Here is a 21,471-nt window from a genome sequence, read left to right as displayed (position 1 = left end):
CTACACATGCCAAGTTAAAGTTAAAGATGTCCAGAGCTGGCCATTTTCTTGATGGACACAGAGCCTCTATGGTTATAAACCTCTCAAATACCTCTTAATAATACTTAATTAAATAATAACAGGCTGCTTTTTCACGAAACTCCAGTTGAGACAAAATTATTTACTTCACTTAACAAATTGCTCATTTGAGCATGATTTATTGTTATTATCTGACCATCCAGTCCAACATTTGTTTGTCCTTCCCATGTCTTTCCCTCCTGCAGATTCCCACTATCATTCAATATTTTTCAATGCTTCCTCAATACCCAAGGGCCGTAGTGGCACAGTGGTTAGAATGCAGCATTGCCCACTGCCAGGAATTCAATCCTGACTGACTCAAGGTTGACTTAGCCTTCCACCCTTCCAAATTCAGTAAAATGAGGACCCAGATATCCTTCCTCCAAAATGTGCACTTTCCCAATAGTTTGGAAGTAGAATGCAACATGAATGGATACTATGTGTCTTCCTGAATTCCTCAATGTCTGATTATAAATTCTGGAATACATTTCTTGAATTTATTGGAATACCAGTATTCCTTTGGCTCCTGAAATTCTTCTGAAAAGCATAGCCTTAAAAGAAAATGAAGCTGATGCGTAATGGATGTGAGGACATATAGAAAGGGTGATTCAATTTAAACTTGAATTATCCTTTCTAGCAGATTTATATACCAGTGGTCCCCAATCTTTTGGGCACCAGGGACCGGTTCCTTGGAGAGAGGCTTTTCCACGGACCAGAGGGGGTGTGGTTTCAAGTGCTGCCTGCATCCCATGGATGGGACTTTGCTTGTTTGCGTGGCCCGATTTCTGGCATCCGGCAGCCCGGTGCTGATCCATGAACCGGGAGTTGGGGATCCCTGCTATATACAATTTTTATTCATTGGAATATTTGTTATTTGAATTGGAAACTCTGACACCAGATAAATATCCTAAATTTATCAAAAATTAGATTTGCTGGCTTGACCAAAAATCCTACACCTAGCCCAATCCTTAGGATTCAGGTGAGTGTGATTTCTTTCTTTTTTTTTTATTGTACTAGAGCAGAAGGTGATAAAGAAAATCAGTCAGGCATTTCAAGACATAACAAGCAACCTTTAACTCTGAACTGGCTCACAAAAGCCATCCATGCACGATGTTGTAAGGTATAGTACAATCTAATGCAGTGAAGTTAAAACAAATGCATTACAGTAGATTGATGTGGACCTCATAAGAAAGCACAGGAAACTGTACCCATTTCAATAGGCTAATCAGTGATGGAAAAGTGTGAGACAGAATTTTACTTGGTTTGCAGGCAGAGAGAAATAGGGTCTTTTAAAAATACATTTGGGGGCATATGCTAACATTTACTGACTTACCAGCTTGAAAATGGCAGGAGGCTTTACCTCCAACTTTTCATCATTACTGTTAGCATTTGATCTAGGACATTAAAAGAAGGAGCTAGGGAGTCCTAAGGCCTCAGACTAGATAAGCAAAGATAGGCTACCCTTATTCTTTGTGTATCTGAATATAGCCTGAATGATGGCAGCTTTTCAAGGGATGTTATTACATCTACACTTACATTATACAGTAGGTTAATCTGCACATTCCTCTTTCTTCTCTTCTTTCTGAAGAATTATTTCCGCGATACCTGGAACATATTTGATTTCATCACCGTGATTGGCAGTATTACAGAAATTATCCTGACGGATAGTAAGGTGAATATCTTTCTCCATTACCCTCCTTTAGAGGAAGATCAGGACTGAAAACTGCATATGATGTTTCTTTTTTACTTTTTCATTTTACTGTTTCCTCCTCTCTGGCATTGTGTTAAGCCGACAGTTACCAGCAGCTTCAACATGAGCTTTCTGAAGTTGTTCCGGGCTGCCCGTCTCATCAAACTGCTTCGCCAAGGGTATACCATTCGAATTCTGCTCTGGACCTTTGTGCAGTCATTCAAGGTAAAAGCTGAACTCCTGTCTTCCTTCCAAGGTCAGTGGATTGCTTAGGACAATGAATAACATCAACCATTGCATACACAATTGCAGGGCACATCCAAGCAGATATATTAGCTGATTATGGATGCCTTAGGTCAAACCATCAATCATCCACAAAAACACAGCTACTGAGAAAGAGTAATCCACATAAACTGACAGAGAAAGAGCTAGTAAGCTTTCATCCTCTTTATCCAAATAAATGACCAACTCTTCAAGTTTTACAGATGTCAAATTTTGGGGAGATCTACTTTAAGAAAGATTGGATACTCTAACTATCTGACAAACACATGGCAGTACAGTAGACTGAAAACCTTACTAGTCCAGCATCCTTTATACCACAAGCAAGACATAGCAACAAGGCCCAAACATTTTCAGGAAGTTGTATGTAGTCTATTCAGGGAGAGAGGTACTCTGTTTTAAAAGACGACTAATTGTCCCCACTTCTCAGATATCTCCAATTGCTATGGCTGTGCAATGCTTCTGATTCAGAAGAGGTGCTTCAGAATGTGCAACAGCTGTGTGATTCTGGAAACAGGCATGGCTACTTTGATGAGTCACAGACAGGTGCTGCTCAGTTCACACTCCCACATATTCCAAACGCCTCTTCCAAATTGAATTTAAAGCCCTATTAATTGCCTGTTTTATATTGTAAACCCAGTGGGATACAGCTTTCACTTAGGATCAAATCCCCCTCTGTCAATTCATTTGCTTCCATGTGGCTATAACAGTCTGGAGTCTTTACCACTTCATTATTAAAAATAGTATTCATTGTTCCATGGTTTCGTCAGCCTCTCCCCTCACAGCAAACAATACATCCTTGCCATACTTTTTTCTTCCTCCTGTGCAACAAAATATGCTACAAAAATTTAGATTAGATTTTTGAAAAAAATATAAAGTATTCATTTATGATTAGTTTTTAGTTTTTTTATTAGCATATAATACTGTCATAACCTGTTGCTCTCCAAATATGCAGTATTCACCCATTAAATAAAGCAAGTCTCCCTGAGACACATACAAGGAGGACTCTTGGCAGTAATTTGAAAATTTCTTTCAACATCTTTTTTTTTTCCATTTTTCCAGTCTAGCTTACAACTTGTGGGATTTCTCGGTGGTTTCCCATCTAAGTAATCTTTTTTAGTTTTGGAGAAATTACAAGATTGGCTAAGTGCTTCTACCTGTTGAGGATATCTTTTTCCATACTGACTGATAGTTGTATGGGGGTAATATCTAGATTGGGTTAAAGTCAACCAAACAATTGTAAAAGCTGGCATGGTTTAAAAGGCCATGCACTTAGAACAAGGAATTTAGACCCCAAAATTTTAAAAAACCCCATATATTATAATATATTGGCCAAGAAGATTACATACAATGTATTCCTTACTAGGCTAGTTAAAAGTTCTGTCTACAATATTGTAACCAAAGAAAAGATCGTGGCTCACTATAACCAAAAATGTGCTGTGAGGAACGATTGATGACAGTCTTCCAGTCTTCAGGGAGAAGTAAACAATGTTCTGAATCACCATTAGTGGGGAAACAAACATGTGCTGATCAAGTAAACAATCTGAACCCTCATTAGTGGTAGAACAAGAAAGTGTTGTGAGTTACTTGGTCTTTCTTTGCAGATTGTTTTGCTTCTTTGTTGGTTATCTAACTTGTCTCTTCCTTTCTCAATCCTGTTGTTGTTATACTCCTCTGTCTCCCATATGTATGGTTGCTTCCTTCTTCATATCTCCAATTAATTTTGTTCCTGCCTGTATTTGGATGTTTCGCAGAGTCAAATCAAATTTATTATGCACAATATGTAAACATGCAGAAGTGGCTGAGGGCCTCACTGGAGTCTGAGGCTTGCAAAATTTACTTGGCCATATTCATGGAGCAGGGTTTGCTTATGTTTGCTTAAGAGTTGACAATGACTTGATGGCACATAATCAGTCAAGGCCTATTTGAGGTTAGAACTAAAGTTATTATATCTCCTATTTTAAAATGAAAGGACTCCATTACTGTCAGATTACAGATTACAGATTACAGTAATCATGAAAACTGTCAGTCAGTCTGGAAGTGGTATAGGAGATTCAAGGTAAAGTATATTATTGTTTATTAGCTCTTATATCTTTATTGTGCACTTCCTCACATATAGCAGAAAGATATACTTAGTGCCTTAATTTCCTCCGTATTTTGCTCCCACGTGTCATTTGCATGTTTGTTAAAGGAGCTGTAATTAAGTCACCTGTTACTCTGCTCTGTATTGGTGCCAATCTTTTTGTTATCATGTTTCTTAAACTTAGCATCACTTTGATTCACAAATCATTTGGCTCAAGGCCTTCCATCCTTTTGGCTCAAGGCCTTCCATCCTTTTGAGGTCAGTAAAATAAGGACCCAGATTGTTGGGGACAATATGCTGACTCTGTAAACAGCTTATACTGTAGAAGACTGCAAAGCACTGTGAAGCGGTATATAAGTCTAAGTGCTATTGCTATTTAGTTAGTGTAAACAAAGATTCTTATCTTCTCTGCCACCACTTATTTATTACTATTTTAAGTACACTGATGTTACTGTTTTAAGCATATAAATACTATGTCTGTAATAACACAGTACTTTGTATGATTTGCTTCTTCCAGGCTCTCCCATATGTCTGCCTTCTCATTGCAATGCTCTTCTTCATTTATGCAATCATTGGGATGCAGGTAAGCAAAAAACTGAAAAGGTCTAGGATAGTTGGTTCAAAGAAATAACAAAAACTTGAGTCTTCCTCTTATATTAAGCTTAAGCCCCCATTTTCAGGCAGGAGGTCCATAAACTAATCCGTAATCAAGAATATCTCAAGTACTCAGGTTGGAAAAGGCTGAAATAGGTTATTTGTAATCTAACAACAATTGACATCTGAAGAAAAAAATAATGTGATATCTTATATTCAGGAATATGGATTGTTACATTCCTGATGCATAACATGAATTCTTTCTAAAGAATCCATACTGTGAAGAAAGAATTGCATGAATTATGAACCTTTTTTTTTGTGCACAGTTCTAAATTGTCAAGTGAAAAGATTATGAACTAATTCAGTTTCCCTAAGAAGCAATGCCCTCTTATGTTCAATATATATGTGTTTTCTGAGGTTTTCACGGGTTTTTATATGTAGGTCTTTGGTTATTCGGGTTTTCTCCCACGTAAAATTGGAAGTGTCTTGGTGATGTTTCGACGAAGTCCCATTTGTCATCTTCAGGCTGGTGTGTTCAGCTTCGTGCTTTGAGGAGCAATGTGTGGTCTTAGCTGTTTCTTCCTTTTAACTGCCAGTGGAGGTATGAACTGATTGGGTGGGAGCTTGGCTGTTTTCTGATTGGGTGGAGGTACACTCTCACCAATGTACTAACATCCAATGGATTCCAAAGAAATAAGTTTACAAACCTAATCCAAAAAGAAACCCCCACTAAAATCCAAGACAGAGAACAAGAAAATGGCAAAGTCCTCCTCCCATACATAAAAGGCACCACAGACAGAATCAGCAAGATCCTCCATAAACATAACATCAAAACAGCATTCTGCACAAACAGAAAAATATCCACCATCCTAAGAAACCCCAAAGATAAAATCGAGTTAGAAAATCAAGGAGTATATGAAATCCCATGCACCGCTTGTCCCAACACATACATCGGACAAACCAACAAAAGAATAAATGCACGCATTGAAGAACATAAAAACTCTGTCAAAAAAGAGGAACCAACATCTTCCCTGGTCCAACACCTTAAAGCCACAGGACATGAAATTGACTTTAAAAATATCAGAACTATTGCCCAAACTGAACATTTTAATAACAGAATAATCAGAGAAGCCATCATGATAGAAAAACGCCCATACAGCATGAACAAATGAGATGATACCTCCCGCCTACCAGCCATTTGGAAACCCGCCCTTATTGACAAACGACTCCCTAACACAAAGAATGACACCAGACCCATACTCACTAAAACCACACAGGATGTCACCACCACATGTCCATGCAAAAAGCAAACCCAAAGTCACACCGATGATGAGGCACGACCACAAACCAGAAGCCAGACCACAGCTGCATCATTAGCCACTTTAAACCCCTGCAATCCTTACATGAAGCAAACTGACACCCACCATGAAGATGAGGCACGACCATGAACGCGAAGCCAAAAAATAGCAAGGCAGCCCACCATCTTAAATCCCCCTGCAACTCAGACTAACCTGAGCACAACAAAGCTCTCACCCAAACAGAACACTCCCCCAGCCAATCAGAGCACAGCCAAACCCCCATCCAATCAGAGCACAGCCAAACCCCCATCCAATCAGAACACAGCCAAACCCCTAACCAATCAGAACACACCTCCACCCAATCAGAACACAGCCAAGCTCCCACCCAATCAGTTCATACCTCCACTGGCAGTTAAAAGGAAGAAACACCTAAGACCACACATTGCTCCTCGAAGCACGAAGCTGAAAACACCAGCCTGAAGATAACGAATGGGACTTCGTCGTAACGTCGCCAAGACACTTCCAATTTTACGCGGGAGGAAACCCGAATAACCAAAGAACACAACACTATAAGATTTTTATTTTTATTCTTTATTTTTGGTATATAGAACAAATACACCATCTGCTATTTGCTCTTATATCTTATGTGCAACTACAGGAAAATTGATATATGACATAGGGGTTAAAATATTGGCTTAAGAACAAGGATATTCAATTTCTATTTCAACCTGAGATGTGGCAGTTTATTGGATAAATTTAAATCAATCATGCTGTCTTTCAATCCAATTTATCCAACACAATTATTACTGTGATTAAATATTGCAATGGTGTGTGGGAATGACTTTGGGAGATGGGAAAGAGGCACAGCCATGAGAATGATCAGATAAGTGGCAACCGAGCCCACAGAACAAATGTGGGCATGGCAAACACCTTAGAAGGGACCATATCTAATTTTTTGTGTTGTAAAGGCAATGGGGAGAAATGTACTTTCAGTCTTGAAGATTCTGTTAATATAACCTTACAGTACCAATAAAGAAGAATATATGTAGCTCAGGGTTGAAATGAGGGGTCCTTGGTGCTCTCTAAGCTTGCTTGTTTTCTTGCAGACATTTCATTACCCAAACTAGGTAACATCAGTGCAAGTCTTACCTTACAATAGAACATAATTAGTTCATCTGGGTGTGGGGTTCCTGTCTGGAAATATAGAAATGAGTGTTCTATATGTTGATTTGAGCTGCTGATTAAAAGGTGAGATGTAAGTCAAATTAATAAATGCAATGTAACAGGTAGTCTAATGCTGATTACTAAACAATGTCTGTATGGTGACTAAATACTGAATCCCTTAAATTTGTTGGGGTTCAATACAAATGCTATACAATGTGGTTATCGAAGGAGAAAGTGACATATTATAACCAGTTAGTATTCTTAACTCTCTTCAAGATTTTGAAAAAAAAAATGTTTTATCCCAACAGCATTTTTCACCTTGTTCAGGTATCATCAACAAACTTTGGAAATATGAAAGAATGGTCAGGGCACTGTACATTTTCTAACATCCTCACTTTGCTGTGATTGCTGCATTTTTGCTTTATGAAGTCAGCAATAGCAATTTAATTTCTATGTTTTCAGGTGTTTGGGAACATCAAGCTAGATGAGGAAAGTCACATTAACCGTCACAACAATTTCCGCAGCTTCCTTGGTTCTCTCATGTTACTGTTTAGGTAAATTTACATTTATATCCACATAGGGATCCATTCACACTTTGATATAAAGCAAAGCACTGTCTCTCCTAAGATTTCAAAAGCTTCTGGTAATGAGCCAATACTTAGCTTCCTAGTTTTACAAAGCTTGTTACAAACCAAGGACTCAACGTTTCCCTTTTTACAGACTATTTAGTAGGCTTTAGCTTAAGACTGAATTGTTTTCAGCTCAGTGGGCCACAACTTTTATTTTCTGTGTCTCCTTTTTCTTAATCTTTGTAAAGAACCTCCATGTTCTGAAGTCAGATAAAACTCCCTAATAGGCAGCTTAATTCCAAAGAGATTCATGAACAAAACTATTATCTTTGCTCTAGTTTAATTATCAGGCAGATTATACAACCGCTCCTCTCTCTTCCTTCAGGGCATCTACAGTGTCACCATAATCTTTAAACTTGATAAACCCTTTCATTGCCAAAATGGAATTTCAGCTTTCCTATTGGAATCCTAGCTTCTAGGATGCCGAAGTCATAAATAGATCTGACTGGACTGAATCATAAATTATATAAAAGTCCTCCTCGATGTTATAACTGAATTTCAATAAAATATAGCACTTCATACCAGGTTGTATGTTCAGTATGATTAGCAAGAAGTGATATCACCTTTGGAAACCATGATGGGAATTAACTCCAGACAGCCTCTAGATATCATGGATGATTTCTTAAAAATTTAAATGTATCTTAGTTTCTTAAATTTAAACTAAATTCTTAAGATCTGAAATGTATCTTTTGAAATTATCTTAAATTAGTGTATTATGTACACTAATTACTGCTTTATGAGGCTGCTGCCACTACCAGCCTGTTTGGCATGGCAGACCACTTCTGGATTATTGCCAAGAAATCTACATGGATCCAGATGCTCACCAGGAGACAAACTCAACTTGAGGGAAAATTATCCTTCGTGTGATGTTTGCAGTAGATGTTGCAGAAGAGCAAGACTTTACCTCAATTTATATATAACTAAAACCTCCTTAAATCACCCTGAAGTCTATTTTTAAAAGATTATTGCTTAAACAGAGGCTTTCTGGAAGTAAGAAGGATTTGTTGAACATAGTAGTAAGCCACAAGGTGGATTTGTTTTCTTACAGAAGCGCTACAGGGGAGGCATGGCAGGAGATTATGCTTTCATGCCTAGAAGGGAAAGGTTGTGAGCCAGACACTACAGCAACATCTGGACAAAATGAGAATGAGAAGTGTGGCACAGAACTAGCATATGTCTACTTTGTCTCCTTCATCTTCTTTTGCTCCTTCTTGGTGAGTTCCTCTTTCCATTATTCTACAGATTTACTGTTTTGTATTGTTTTCATCAGATTGATTTAAAGGATGATATGATATGATATTCTTTAGTACTATATTTCTCAAAGAGCTATAAACACAGTTAAAGAATTTCATTATCATGTGCAGAATTACATTGGAGCTTTCTTTTGTGCTTCCTCATTTGCTGGTCTTCTGCTTAAAGATCTGTTCTAACCCATTCCCCTTATTATGCATTCTTCTTGTTTCCTTCATACTTAGATGCTCAATCTCTTTGTGGCTGTCATTATGGACAATTTTGAATACCTGACTCGAGATTCTTCCATCTTGGGACCCCATCACCTTGATGAATTTGTCCGGATTTGGGCAGAATATGATAGAGCTGCATGGTATGTAGGCATATATGTTTTTTTTAATGTTCTTTACAAAATCTATTTAGATGTGATATCCAAATCAAGTACAAATAGAATGGAAATGCCCTTCTCCATCCTGTGGTTTCTAGATATTCTTATACAAAGGCCATCTGCCCATAAACAACCTAATAGTCTTACTTAAATTAACAATTCAGCCAGTTTCAGCTTTTTAATTAAAAGGAAGTATATATCCTTTATGGTTTTTTTTTAATTCTATCATCACAGCTTTGCAAAGCTCTTTTAAATATGAGCAGCTGTGCACTGTACATGACAATGAAATATTCTGTAGATTGCAGTTTTCCTGCAGCAAATGATTTTTTCCTATATTGATCATATGGACATACTTATGTATGTCCAATCCCCCACCTATTTTTGTTAATTTTGTACTATAGTTTGGTGTCTGCAACCTAAAAGTTTTAAGAAAAAAAATCTTCATAGATAATTTATGTCAGGAGTGAATTGACCACCATGTATTAAAAACCTTCACTCATACTATCCACACATTTCAGAATGCTTTGGGGACATTGTTTTCCATTATATCTTCCCTGGGACATTTTGATATATTTGCCTAATTCCAGAATTCCTAAGTGATAGTTCTTAACATGAAGTGGAACTGCCACTGGTGATAATACCTTAGGTTATCTTTTATGTATCTCAAATTTGAAAATTTAAAAGTATATTTTTTGTTATCTTTCTTCAGCTTGAATTAGAATTACCTGTCTGCCTAATTGTCTATTGATATTTGTGTCAATGTTCATGACTTTAAGAAAGATATAAGTCTTTTCTGGAGATATTGGAATCCTAGAATTTCATCAGATGGATATTATCAGTTTTACCCTAACATCTGAAAACTAAATGTATTGTTTTCTGTGAATTCACTCTTCTAAATTAATGAAACCTCTTCCTTCTAAAAGATTTACACAATAAATATGTTGGTCTTTAAAAAGGGTGCATAATTAATATGGTTACTCTTCTGAACTTGTTTCCCCTGTTAAAAGCAGACATTACTTTGATAGCCCTGGCTTAATAACTCATCTATAGGAAAGAAATTCATGTTATTTTCTTGAAAGGACAAGAAATGTCAGCGTCACCTTTTGTAGCTAAAAGCCATAGTGGCTGACAGTTCTGGGTGCAGTCTCATAGAAATGAAGAAAGCCAGTTTGTGGAAGAATTATTTGGGATTTAAATAAGAAGACAATAGATTTTCCAGTTATCTTATTTTCCCATTTTCCCCTTCCCATAGTTATTTTTATAACTAGCTCATTAAATTTGTCTTATATTAAGACTGTAGTTTTTCAAAACTCATCAGACCTTGATGATTTTTAAATTTAGGATTATAATTAGGATAATATTATAATTAGGATTATAGTATAATATAGGATTCTTCTTTTGTACTTTATTACTGCTTTAACAATAATACCTACAATTCTATTTAGAATACTGCCTACAGTATAATTATCATTCTAAAGTAAACTGATCATTATAACTGTAAGAGTTTCACCTCCTGCCCTTCCATTGCTAGACTGTGGTGACCATAATGGAAAGGAATCAAAAAGAAATTATCTCTGACTGATACAACTAAGTCTTAGTTTTCAGAGACTAAAAAACCCCTCCTGGGATATCAAAAGGAAGTACTGTAGTCTAATCATCTCCTGACATGCTATTGATATAGCTATGGAGCACCTTTTTATCCTATGTGAAATTGAACTCACAGTATAGATTGATCACCACTGGGGAAAAAGGGGCAAAGTGGGAAGACAGGATTTGATGGGGGGAAAAAAAATCTGGCTTGAAACTTTGTATAAAATAAGTCACCATTTATCCACTTGATGTGAATAGTTGATTGTGCAAAACCATTTGTTCTGCTTTTTTAAAAAAATGGATAAATCTTGGTAGAATGACTGAGTTTTATCATTCCATTATAAATCAGGCCATATGCACCTTCTTGGTGATGAAGAATTCCTCCATGGGAACATTGTAGAGTAGAGAGAATAATAGCTATATCTTCAAAGGAAGATATAGCTATTATGCAGAGCTTTCCCTTAGCCCCCTCCTCACCCCCAAAAGTAGAGCTACGTAGAAAAAGAGCAATGCACATCTTTGGTGTTAACCAGTTGTACACAGTTCTTCTTTCCCATTTCCTGATTGGGGCCTATTAACTCACCTGTGCTTCCTTTCCAGTGGCAGGATCCTGTATAAGGATATGTACAAATTAGTACGGGTGATCTCGCCTCCTCTGGGCCTGGGAGAGAAGTGCCCCTGCAGGGTGGCTTGCAAGGTTTGCCTCACAATCCCCAGCCACAACCTGGCAATAGGGACATCCCATTAAATCCCGCTCTCCTCCTCTCTTTTGTACTTCACGCTATTGTACTTCACAAGAGAATCCTGACTTGCTTTCCCTCGAGTTTAAAGAGAGTCAAACCTTCTCAGAATCAGCAGCTGTTATAACTGGAAAAGATGAAGAGATGCATTTCAGGACCCAGCTGAAATTACACATTCATTCTCATCTTGAATGAATAACTCTGGAGGTTTTTAGAGTGTCATAGAGTAGCATAGAGAAGATTTGGAACCATTGCTTTCTGCTTCCCCTTTCAAGACCTACATTTTTCATTTGAAATGGGCATTGTATTTGGTTTTTCACTAACTTGGGAGCAAAAGAAGGGAACAAAGAATTTAATTTTAATTTTAAAAACTCAAATCAGACATGGTAGAAAATGAATAAAGCTCCCCAGCTGTGCCCAGAGACTTGAGGTTAAAGATATTACATTGTTGGGTATGGAAGATCCATTCATTCTGAATAACATTCTGTATGTACTTCAGAAATAGTGCAACTAGATTCAGGTTGCATCTCCTGATGATATGGTCCAGCTGGCTAATCTCAAACATCTTAACTTAGTCCAATGAAAAACTTATGTCAGAAAAAGACACTTGACATGGTGGGCAGGGGTTCATCTGGCTATTTGGGTTGAACTTAATAAAGCCCCTCAGTTAATGAAAAATTAGCATGTTAAGGAAAAAGCTAGAGCAGCCAACAAACTTTTTAATTTTAGAAGTGAGGAATATTTTTGTATGTTTAAATCAAATGTAGTAAATTCAAATATATGTATATATGAATATATATCTAAAAGATATGGGTTTTGGAATCACAATTTCCTGTGATTCATTTTTACTGTGCATTCAGCATCAGAACTATGCTAAAATTTCACCAGCATTTAGAATTTTTCTTATTTTCTTATTTTTGTTTGTTTGTTTTCTTATTATTGTTTTTCTGTAATTGAGAAGATCCAACCAAACATGTCATTGCTACTTCTTTCACCACCATCACAATTATTATTATTATTATTATTATTATTATTATTATTATTATTATTATTATTAACTAGAATGCAACCATTCAATAAAGACGTGTCAGCAATATTGACATTTTGGCACAACCATCATTCTCCTGGCCAGTTCTTCATATCTGCAAATCTATTGCCAAGTTTTGTTTTAACCTGGTTTTGCTTTCCCCAAATCAATTATGAAGATGAATCTCATTTGCGTACTTAATAAAGCAGAAACATATTTTTTAATACTTCAATCATTTCATTTTACTTTCAAGAGAATTTGCTGCCAACCTCCCATCCATGTATGGATTTCCAGTTTTTCTATGAATGTTCTAAATGTTCTAAATATTTGCCTAAATGTCTTCCTAAATTATTTACATTTACTCCGCCAAATGTGTGTGTGTATAAATATATATAAAATGTGTGTGCAAAAAAAGAAAATGAAGGAAAGATATAAAAATAGAAAAAAAACCTTTCCCCTTCATCCCCATCAAGTGTAACTGATGTTAACAAATTATTACTATATTTTATAATACAACCAAAAACCTCTTCATTCCATACTTTACCCCATTCTCTATACTTCTATCTCTCCAGCCTCATTGCACCATATTTATCAGCAAGGGTTATCAGAAATAACATAATTATTACGAACTATATCTGTTACACCAAATCTGAATTCTTTTTTTCCATTTGAACAGATCCGCCCTGTTTCCTCTCTTCAAATAATCAGTCCTATTACAATTAAACTTTCTCAGAAATAATAATCATCATCTAGTCCCAATCAAAAAACCACTAAATAACATCTGAAATAGCAACCCATTATTTTAACCTAGAGCAGATAAACCAATTTCGTACTCTGTCCTGTTTCTCCCAAAAGTCTTTAAATTCCTTACAGAAAATTCTAACATTGCTTTTTCATACTCGCTTTGTTTCTTCTCTCAAAATTCTTGTCAGGCCCCCTTTGTAATTCCACTGTGGCAACTCCAGCATTTCCCTTTTGTAAATCCAGTGTAAAAATAATCCACATTACTCTTCTGATTTATTGTTTGTACACAGTTTTTTAATTTTTAAATCATTCAATTTCATTTGTAAATCTATTATTTTCATGTCTTTCTTGTAGGCTGTAATTTTTAAATCCACCTATAAGTCAATTTCAGTTTTGATGCAGTCCATATGGTTAGAGACAATTTTTTTAAAGCTTTTTTCTTTCTTCTCTGCAAACCATACCCATTTTCACACTTTTTAAGTTTTGTTCCACTAACATATATACTTTGATTCACTAACATTTATACTCTGATCTTCTCTTTCTTAAAGATGTTACTACAAGATCTCTTGGCTATGATTTGTTTCATGCTTCTCTGGAAAATTATATGCAGTTCTTATTTTAAAATGTTTCACTACAAAAACTACCAAACCTAAAATGAAGGAAAAAAGAAATCAAATTTTAAAAATAAGTCAAATTTAGTTGTGAAGAGAGATATTTTGGAGGCATTTTAAGGGCATTTTTTCTGAAATAAAAAGCAACTCAATTAGACATTCCTCATGTAGGATATTTTCAAACAATATATTTAAATGCATTTTAATAGCTGCATACAAGCCATTTTGACTACCATTTAGCAGAAGAGAAACCTAGAAATGTTAAGGTTGAAGAAAGTAATAGGAAACGGACAATTCTGAGTTGAATGGAAAACACAAAATTATTACACATTTTATTAAAAAAATAGGAGCAATTAAATACATAACTTGGAGCTTTAACAATGATGCCTCTGTGTTAGTGAATCTTAAAAGTAATACAAGAGTTGAACAAATAATAAACAAAGATCATCATATTTTTCACCTAAAAAAAGGACTGAAAAAACACTCTTTTTAGGTGAAAAATATGATGACCTTTGTTTAATACTGCTTAATAGCCAATGTAGGTCATCCAAATTTATTTACATTGGATCAGTCACCCAAACCCATGCAAGCCTTGTCTTTTCTTACATCACACTTCGTATATTGTGTTTCCCTTCTTGAAAAGAATAAAGGAAACCTTTATTTTTTTTCCACAATACTCTACCAAGCTTAGAATAAGGATTTACAGTGAAGCTTCCAAGGCAAGAGACTAGATTTTAATCTGACCTCCTTTTATACTGAGTAGAGGGCTGAATACAGAACCAGCAACTCACAAAACAGGGAATACCAACCAACAGAACTGAAGCCTTAAGGCATAACAGCTGCCTCTGTCAAGACTCTTTAAACTCCAACTGGGTGAAACTTGAATTCGCATGTGGGAGGAAATGGGAGGAGGGCTGGAGAGCATGGCATGTCGAATTTTCTTCCTGCATTTTCTTTTCTTACACACTTGGCATGCCTTTGCACCGGTGCATGGTGGGAACGTGCTCCATCCTAGCACTAGATGGAAGCAAAGAGACACATTCCTTTGAGAAATGGCCACAGTGGACTTCCCTCCTATGCAAGATGTTGCTTTCTTCTTGCATGGACATAGCCAGAGAGGGAGGACATGCCACTTCGCTGAGGTATGCACCACCATATTCCAAACAACACCTTGTTGTGTATCTTGATTTATAACACTTAAACACAGCCCTGGAAATTATATGGGGCATGTACTACACTTGAAAGAACTGGCCGTAAAAACATCCACAGAGATATGGAAAGGCAGGCAGTTCGTATTGGTGGCATTCCTGGGTCTGTGTTAGGGGTGCTGTAAATCACATCAGCACAAGCTGTCATGTATGATTTACATTGATTAATGGGTTTCCTGTTCTTTTCCTGTTTGTCTTTTTGTTTGTTTGTTTTTGTTCTCTCTCTTCTGTTTCCTATATTCTGATTTATTTGGGTCTTTTACCTCTGGGAATGCCTTTATCTTTTGTTTTTCTGCATCTTGCTTCCCCCCCTCCCCATTTCCTTTATCCTCTCTCCTTGCACATGAGCAGTGGCCGCATCCATTACACTGAGATGTATGAAATGCTGACTCTCATGTCCCCACCACTAGGCCTCGGGAAGAGATGTCCCTCCAAAGTTGCTTATAAGGTAGAACAACCCTTCTTTCCTTTATGGGCTTCTGATTAGCAAGAAATGGGAAAGAAATAATGGTAAGGGGGTGGTGGGAGATAAAGGAAGTGTTTGATGAATTCCATTATTTCTTTGATTTCATATTTTATATATTTCATATATCTTAATATTTACTGATGATATGTTTCAAATCCTTATGACTCTGTTTGCAATAGCATTATAAAAGAGAAAGGCCCATTGATCAATGCAAGCAATTTCGAAAGTTAGTTTTTGTGCAGGCACACAACATTGTGAGGGTAGATCCAAGAGAAACAAGATTGGTAGCTGTAATGTAAGGTAACGAATACTCAATAATTTAGTTTTGCACGGAGTATTATGATTGATAGGACATCTGTTCACTTATTCTGTTGACTGCGAAAGGTAAGGGGTGCAGAATAAGATTCAAAAGGTTTTTGTTTAGCATTAGAGCAAATGTGCTTTATGCATACAGATGTGATTTCCATCCAGCTATTTCAGTAGAAACATCCCAGGACTGAATACGAATCCTCTCTGAACCCACGGAATATCTTTCTCATTTGGATTAGAAATTTTTCGCAAGCTGGGCTAAAGTTCAAATATAAGGTAGTTTATACCAATATGATTAGCTGTTTTAGAACAAGTGCTCATGACATTAAAGTCATTTACACACTTAAGGCTATAAATATATCTGGGAACATGCCCCGTGTTTCATTTCTGAGTATACAGAGTCCCTCCAAAAATTTCCATCAGCAGTACTTAGGAGTTTGTTTGAAATGGAAAATCGTTAGCTACATGAAAACATTCATATTAATAACATCTAATATCTTTTAATGAAATTATCTTGGGCTGCCTGCTTGTAGGAATGCAATCCCCCTCATGCTACTTAAAGGCCAAGTGCGGCTCTCAGTTCAAACATGATACCATACTTCTGATATCTGAGATTGAACTGTAATCTGTATAAAAGTCTGAACTAAACAAAGACTTTGGAGTAGGACAACTACATCAGAAGAAAATGAGAAACTACTCTAAAAAGGGGAAACTTCTTCCCACTGATTCATGGAAATATAAAATGGAGCATGACATGCTCATTAAATTAAAATCTTTTCAGCAGAGCTTTTGACTTAAAAAAAAATTCTACAAAAGTTGCTTTGACAGCCTGGAAGGCAAGAAGTGATACCCCTGAAGCTGAGCTGGAGAAGGTGATAAGCTGTTTTGTAACTAGTGTGATAATACTGCATCCAATAGGTCTAGCAACTTCAAAGTAATTTGCAGGACAGGTTCTTGCTATGTGTATTATTATAGGAAGAAAGAGATTAGATGGGAAAATGGGTCCAGTCTATTCTGGGAAAAGTAGCAGCCTGAAAATATTGGGGCATAGGTCCTTCTGCCTGAGGATTCTATGCTAATACCTCATTACTCATATAATATTGAGAGGCTGGGTTAATTCATTTCCAACTCAGAGATAGATAGATGTAATGGAAGCTGCACTGAAGCTAGGATACTCTCTCTCTCTCTCTCTCTCTCTCTCTCTCTCTCTCTCTCTCTCTCCCCCCCCCCCTCTCTCTCTCTCTCACACACACACACACACTTATTTATTTATTTATTTTTGTTTGGAGATGCTGTGGCTACATTTCTGTTTGGATATAACTGTTCCTCATGTCTCTTGAGTTTCAGAACTTATAGTAGAAATGTTAGTCTGAGGTCTAGTTAACTGGAGAGAGTTTCATTGGTTTTGTCCTTGTCTTCAGGAGTTGGTATGCAAAATGCCAGATTACGGTATTGGTGTTTGGCTGGTTTGGTTTATCTCCACCTTTTGTATAAAATGCAAAAAGGACTTGAGGATGTGGCAGTGATGTTCACTTCTTCTCATGATTTCAAGTCAGCAGAAAGGAAAGCAGCCACGGTTCACTTCCAAAGGGCTCCTAAGCATTTGAGGAGTGAAAATGGGGGTGATGTGGAAGTGATAGTTCGATTTCAGTGGTATTTGCATCATGAAAGCAGAACAACTGTATGGGAGGAGGAGGTTAAAAAAGTAAAGATGACTGTGATTGAAACCGTGTCCCTTTTTGATACAAGGTAGTCCTCAACTTATGTCTATTCATTCTGTGACTATATGAAATTACAATGGCACTGAGCAAAGGGACTTATGATCTGCACTCACAGTTATGGCTACTGCAATGCCTCCACAGTCACAACATTTGGGCACCTTTACAATCAATTGTAGGGATGCTGCAGCTGCCCCCACTCATCCCCCCCATGGGAAGAGGAGGAGGAGACCTATGGTATACGACCTAGTAGGGTGGGAAACTGTGCAATGGGTGGGGAAGGCCAAATTTGATCTGGGGAAGTACTGCAGTGTGGGCCTGTCTCAGACTTCCCAAAGCCTTCCCTACCTCCTGAGGCATTTTGTGCTCTGCTTAATGACCCACACATTTGTTTAACGACTGCAATGGCAAAAGCCGTGATTGTGGTCATTAGGTGAGAGGATCACATGGGTGCCTCAGTTAACAACTGTCATGACTTACAACCATAATTCCAGACTCAATCGTGGTTGTAAGCTGAATGCTACCTGTATATAAAAAGGGGGGTTTGGTTATGCAATTGCACTTAGCATCTTTACTTTTTTGACCCCGTCTCCTAATACTTCTGCATGAAAGTTCTGGTTCAAATGCTTAAATATTAGGATTGCAAACCCTGGTTCTCTAAATAGTTATATGGAATTGTCAGTTTTCTGTATTATCCAAGATTTTAGCTGAGGGCAACTTACGTTCAGCTTTGTGCATGGCACAATGGTGCCATTTAGTTTCAAAAGCATAAGGCCCTTTTTTTTAGATTCTATACACATGGAAATAAAAATATTCCCTGAGTCTTAATCTCACAAATCTCATTTTCTGATAGATACCAAAGTCTCAAGAAAGAGGGTGGTTGGTGTGATGGGAAGAATAGCATAAGAATTGACAAAGCAATATATACACTTGGGAAGTGGATTTGGCCATTTTGTTTTCCCTTTCAAGGTTAAAAGGAGCATGTCCCATTCACTCACTCCTGACTCATCAATTTCTCTTTATTTTCACTTTCTCTCCTCCCTCTTCAACTTCAGATAAAATGGAACCATTGCATGGGCAATCATTTGCTGCCAACAAGACCTCTTTTGAAGGAAACTCAAAAAGGGGGCGCCAGGATATAGCTAAGAGTTCTGAGTTTATTAAGTAAAAAAAAAAAGGTTCTTAAATGGGAGATGCAGAGGTAAACTACAGTGGCTTTTCCTTTTAATGGAATCAGGGAGTTTGATTCTTTTCCCACAGTCACAGATGTGATTGTGAAGGAACCTGATTGGTCATCTTGTTCGTCTTGCTCTAAGTCAGTAAAAGAACACATATCCTTGGCATGGTGAATAAAAATGGGCAAAAGACCATGCCGAAGGGAATGGGATAGGTTGGAGGGGATGGGGGCGATCCTTGCCCTCCTTTTTGGCTGTTCTAGTTTATGCATTTTAAGCATTTTCCTTTGTCTCCATGATACAGTTTTCCAAACTGTTTTCTGCCTGATTCCCCTCTCTCCACCTCTTTTATGCAGAGACTGGTCCTGATGAACATGCCGGTGGCTGAAGACAACACGGTGCATTTCACTTCCACCTTGATGGCATTAATTAGAACAGCTCTTGATATTAAGATCGCAAAAGGTAGGGGTCCAGGGATAAATGGAAAAGTAAAGTAAGGAAACTGAAATAGTCAAGAGTTAAAATTTTATTTTGAGAGGAAAAAAATGGACAACTTCCCAAGATCAATTAATTTGTAATCTACATAGACCTTATGACTCAAAATAATCTGATTCTCTAAGAATAATTTCATGTCTACTTTTTTTTTTCCAGTCATGGAAAAAAAATGCTGCTAAACCAACTCTGCTAGTGTAGTGCATGAATTAGGAAACAGGAAATGAAATAGGAAATTTCAGAAATTTACTAATTTTGTAATGGGAATCTATTGTCTGACGTCATCAAAATTTTCAGAGGAGAATGTGAAACAATGAAGAATTAATGTGTGCATACATATATTATAACTATCTCATCTGATCTGCAAGGATACTACTGATAGATTAATTAATTAAAGATTGAGGAGTACTGGTTTGGATACTTTGCTAAATTTAAGTCTTGTGGTATCCTCCAGGACTTCACAGATTTGGCCCTTAGTAGCTAGTTGGAATTAAAGAAGGGTTCTTATCTCTGGTGTCATTAAGCTTAGAGGAAGTTGGGAAACAAAATGGATAAATAATGAGTCCAGTTCCCTTGTTTTCTTTTCTCTTTCCTTCTCTTCTCTCCACTTTGTTTAGAGTTCTTTTGATCTGATCCCTTATAGGTGGTGCAGACTGGCAACAGTTAGACTCTGGGCTCCAGAAGGAGATTCTGACCATTTGGCCTCACCTTTCTCAGAAGATGCTAGATCTATTGGTACCCATGCCAAAAAGTAAGTTATTGTTTAGGAATTAGGGCTATCAAGTGGCATTCAGAAGATAAAAGAAGCAAGACTCATCTGATTTTTAACAAAGAGAAGGAATTTAATATAAGCAAATTCCTCTTGCTAATCCACATTATTTAAACTTTAAGCCTACTTTAAAAAGCAGGAAAAAGCAGGAAAAAAAATACATGAAATTACAAATGCATCCACATGTAAATAATATTCAGACATATCACTCCTTTCACAACTTAGCTTTAACTACCAATAGCCTACCAACATTATAAAGATTATTCTGATATTGGTATCAACTATTAATCTTCTAAAAACATGCTATGCAGACACCGAGGCATCATTCTGTCTATGATCTACAGCTCATCTAAGGGCTATTAGCTCCCTCCAAATTACAGGGTTTGAAAGAGCCAAGCTTATAAACAGGTGTTCTTTTTTGCCCTAAAGATGTGCAAGATTGTATATCCCTGATTCCAGTTCTTTCAGCAGAGTAAAGGGTTCTATTTTGGTTAACATGGTTACATCTTTTACTTCCAGCTACAGACCTGACAGTTGGGAAAATCTATGCAGCCATGATGATAATGGACTACTATAAGCAGAGCAAAGCTAAAAAGCAAAGACAGCAGCTGGAAGAACAGGTATGGTTCTGCCAGAAGAAAAATATAAGTGATCTTGTTTCATTGTGGGTTAAAATCCAGCCATTCAGATTTTCTGGCAATTAGATTTGTATGAAGAGCACTAATAGAGGTGCGGTAGTTTATCTGCATAAGAATTAACATGTAATCTATGGTGCATGTAATACACTAAGGGTGATTTCCAAGAATATATAAAATTCTGCTGCAGTTTCTGTAGGGCTGCCAATAAGAATCATTGTAGCAAGATAGAAGAGGATGCATATTTTTGGTAAAAAGGAAAATGCAATGGCAGGATTCTTGATCTGACTGTTCTTTTTTCCCACATTTTTATGCATTCAAGGAGTTCTTTTTATAGGAGTCTGTACAATATGTGTATGCTTAACTTCCCTGAGACCCCTTGCATACCATCAGCTGTGGACTCCCTTAGCTTCCTAGAGTATTTGTTTGTTGCTACTATGCAAATAACTCTCCCTTCCCTTCATTGAGATGGCCAGCACTTGCTTACAGGTCACAGTAGGGAAGCAATATATTGGAACTTCATCCCTTCATTATTTTTCCCCTCACCAGCAATGCTGGTGAGCTGAAAAGTAGAC

At 37.0% G+C, this 21,471-nt stretch overlaps 1 protein-coding gene across 3 annotated transcripts in view; it reads left to right on the top strand.

Moving 5' to 3' along the window:
* Nucleotides 1-21,471, top strand: part of CACNA1E (calcium voltage-gated channel subunit alpha1 E) — a 253,324-nt gene that overhangs the window by 203,141 nt on the left and 28,712 nt on the right. For 2 of the 3 annotated variants that reach the window (XM_039337124.1, XM_039337123.1), the window contains 10 exons: nucleotides 1,646-1,729; nucleotides 1,847-1,972; nucleotides 4,627-4,692; nucleotides 7,628-7,719; nucleotides 8,843-9,008; nucleotides 9,270-9,397; nucleotides 15,684-15,780; nucleotides 19,357-19,462; nucleotides 20,136-20,243; nucleotides 20,781-20,881. In XM_039337124.1, coding sequence (XP_039193058.1) covers nucleotides 1,646-1,729; nucleotides 1,847-1,972; nucleotides 4,627-4,692; nucleotides 7,628-7,719; nucleotides 8,843-9,008; nucleotides 9,270-9,397; nucleotides 15,684-15,780; nucleotides 19,357-19,462; nucleotides 20,136-20,243; nucleotides 20,781-20,881 — 1,074 coding nt within the window. Of the gene's footprint in view, nucleotides 1-1,645; nucleotides 1,730-1,846; nucleotides 1,973-4,626; nucleotides 4,693-7,627; nucleotides 7,720-8,842; nucleotides 9,009-9,269; nucleotides 9,398-11,602; nucleotides 11,700-15,683; nucleotides 15,781-19,356; nucleotides 19,463-20,135; nucleotides 20,244-20,780; nucleotides 20,882-21,471 lie in introns of all 3 variants that reach the window. The other variant, XM_039337122.1, reaches the window with a different exon arrangement.

Source organism: Crotalus tigris, unplaced genomic scaffold, assembly GCF_016545835.1.
Source record: "Crotalus tigris isolate CLP2741 ecotype Arizona unplaced genomic scaffold, ASM1654583v1 scf7180000017668.6805642782:7212621, whole genome shotgun sequence".
NCBI classification, from domain to species: domain Eukaryota; kingdom Metazoa; phylum Chordata; class Lepidosauria; order Squamata; family Viperidae; genus Crotalus; species Crotalus tigris.
This window is presented reverse-complemented; position numbering and strand designations above follow the sequence as displayed.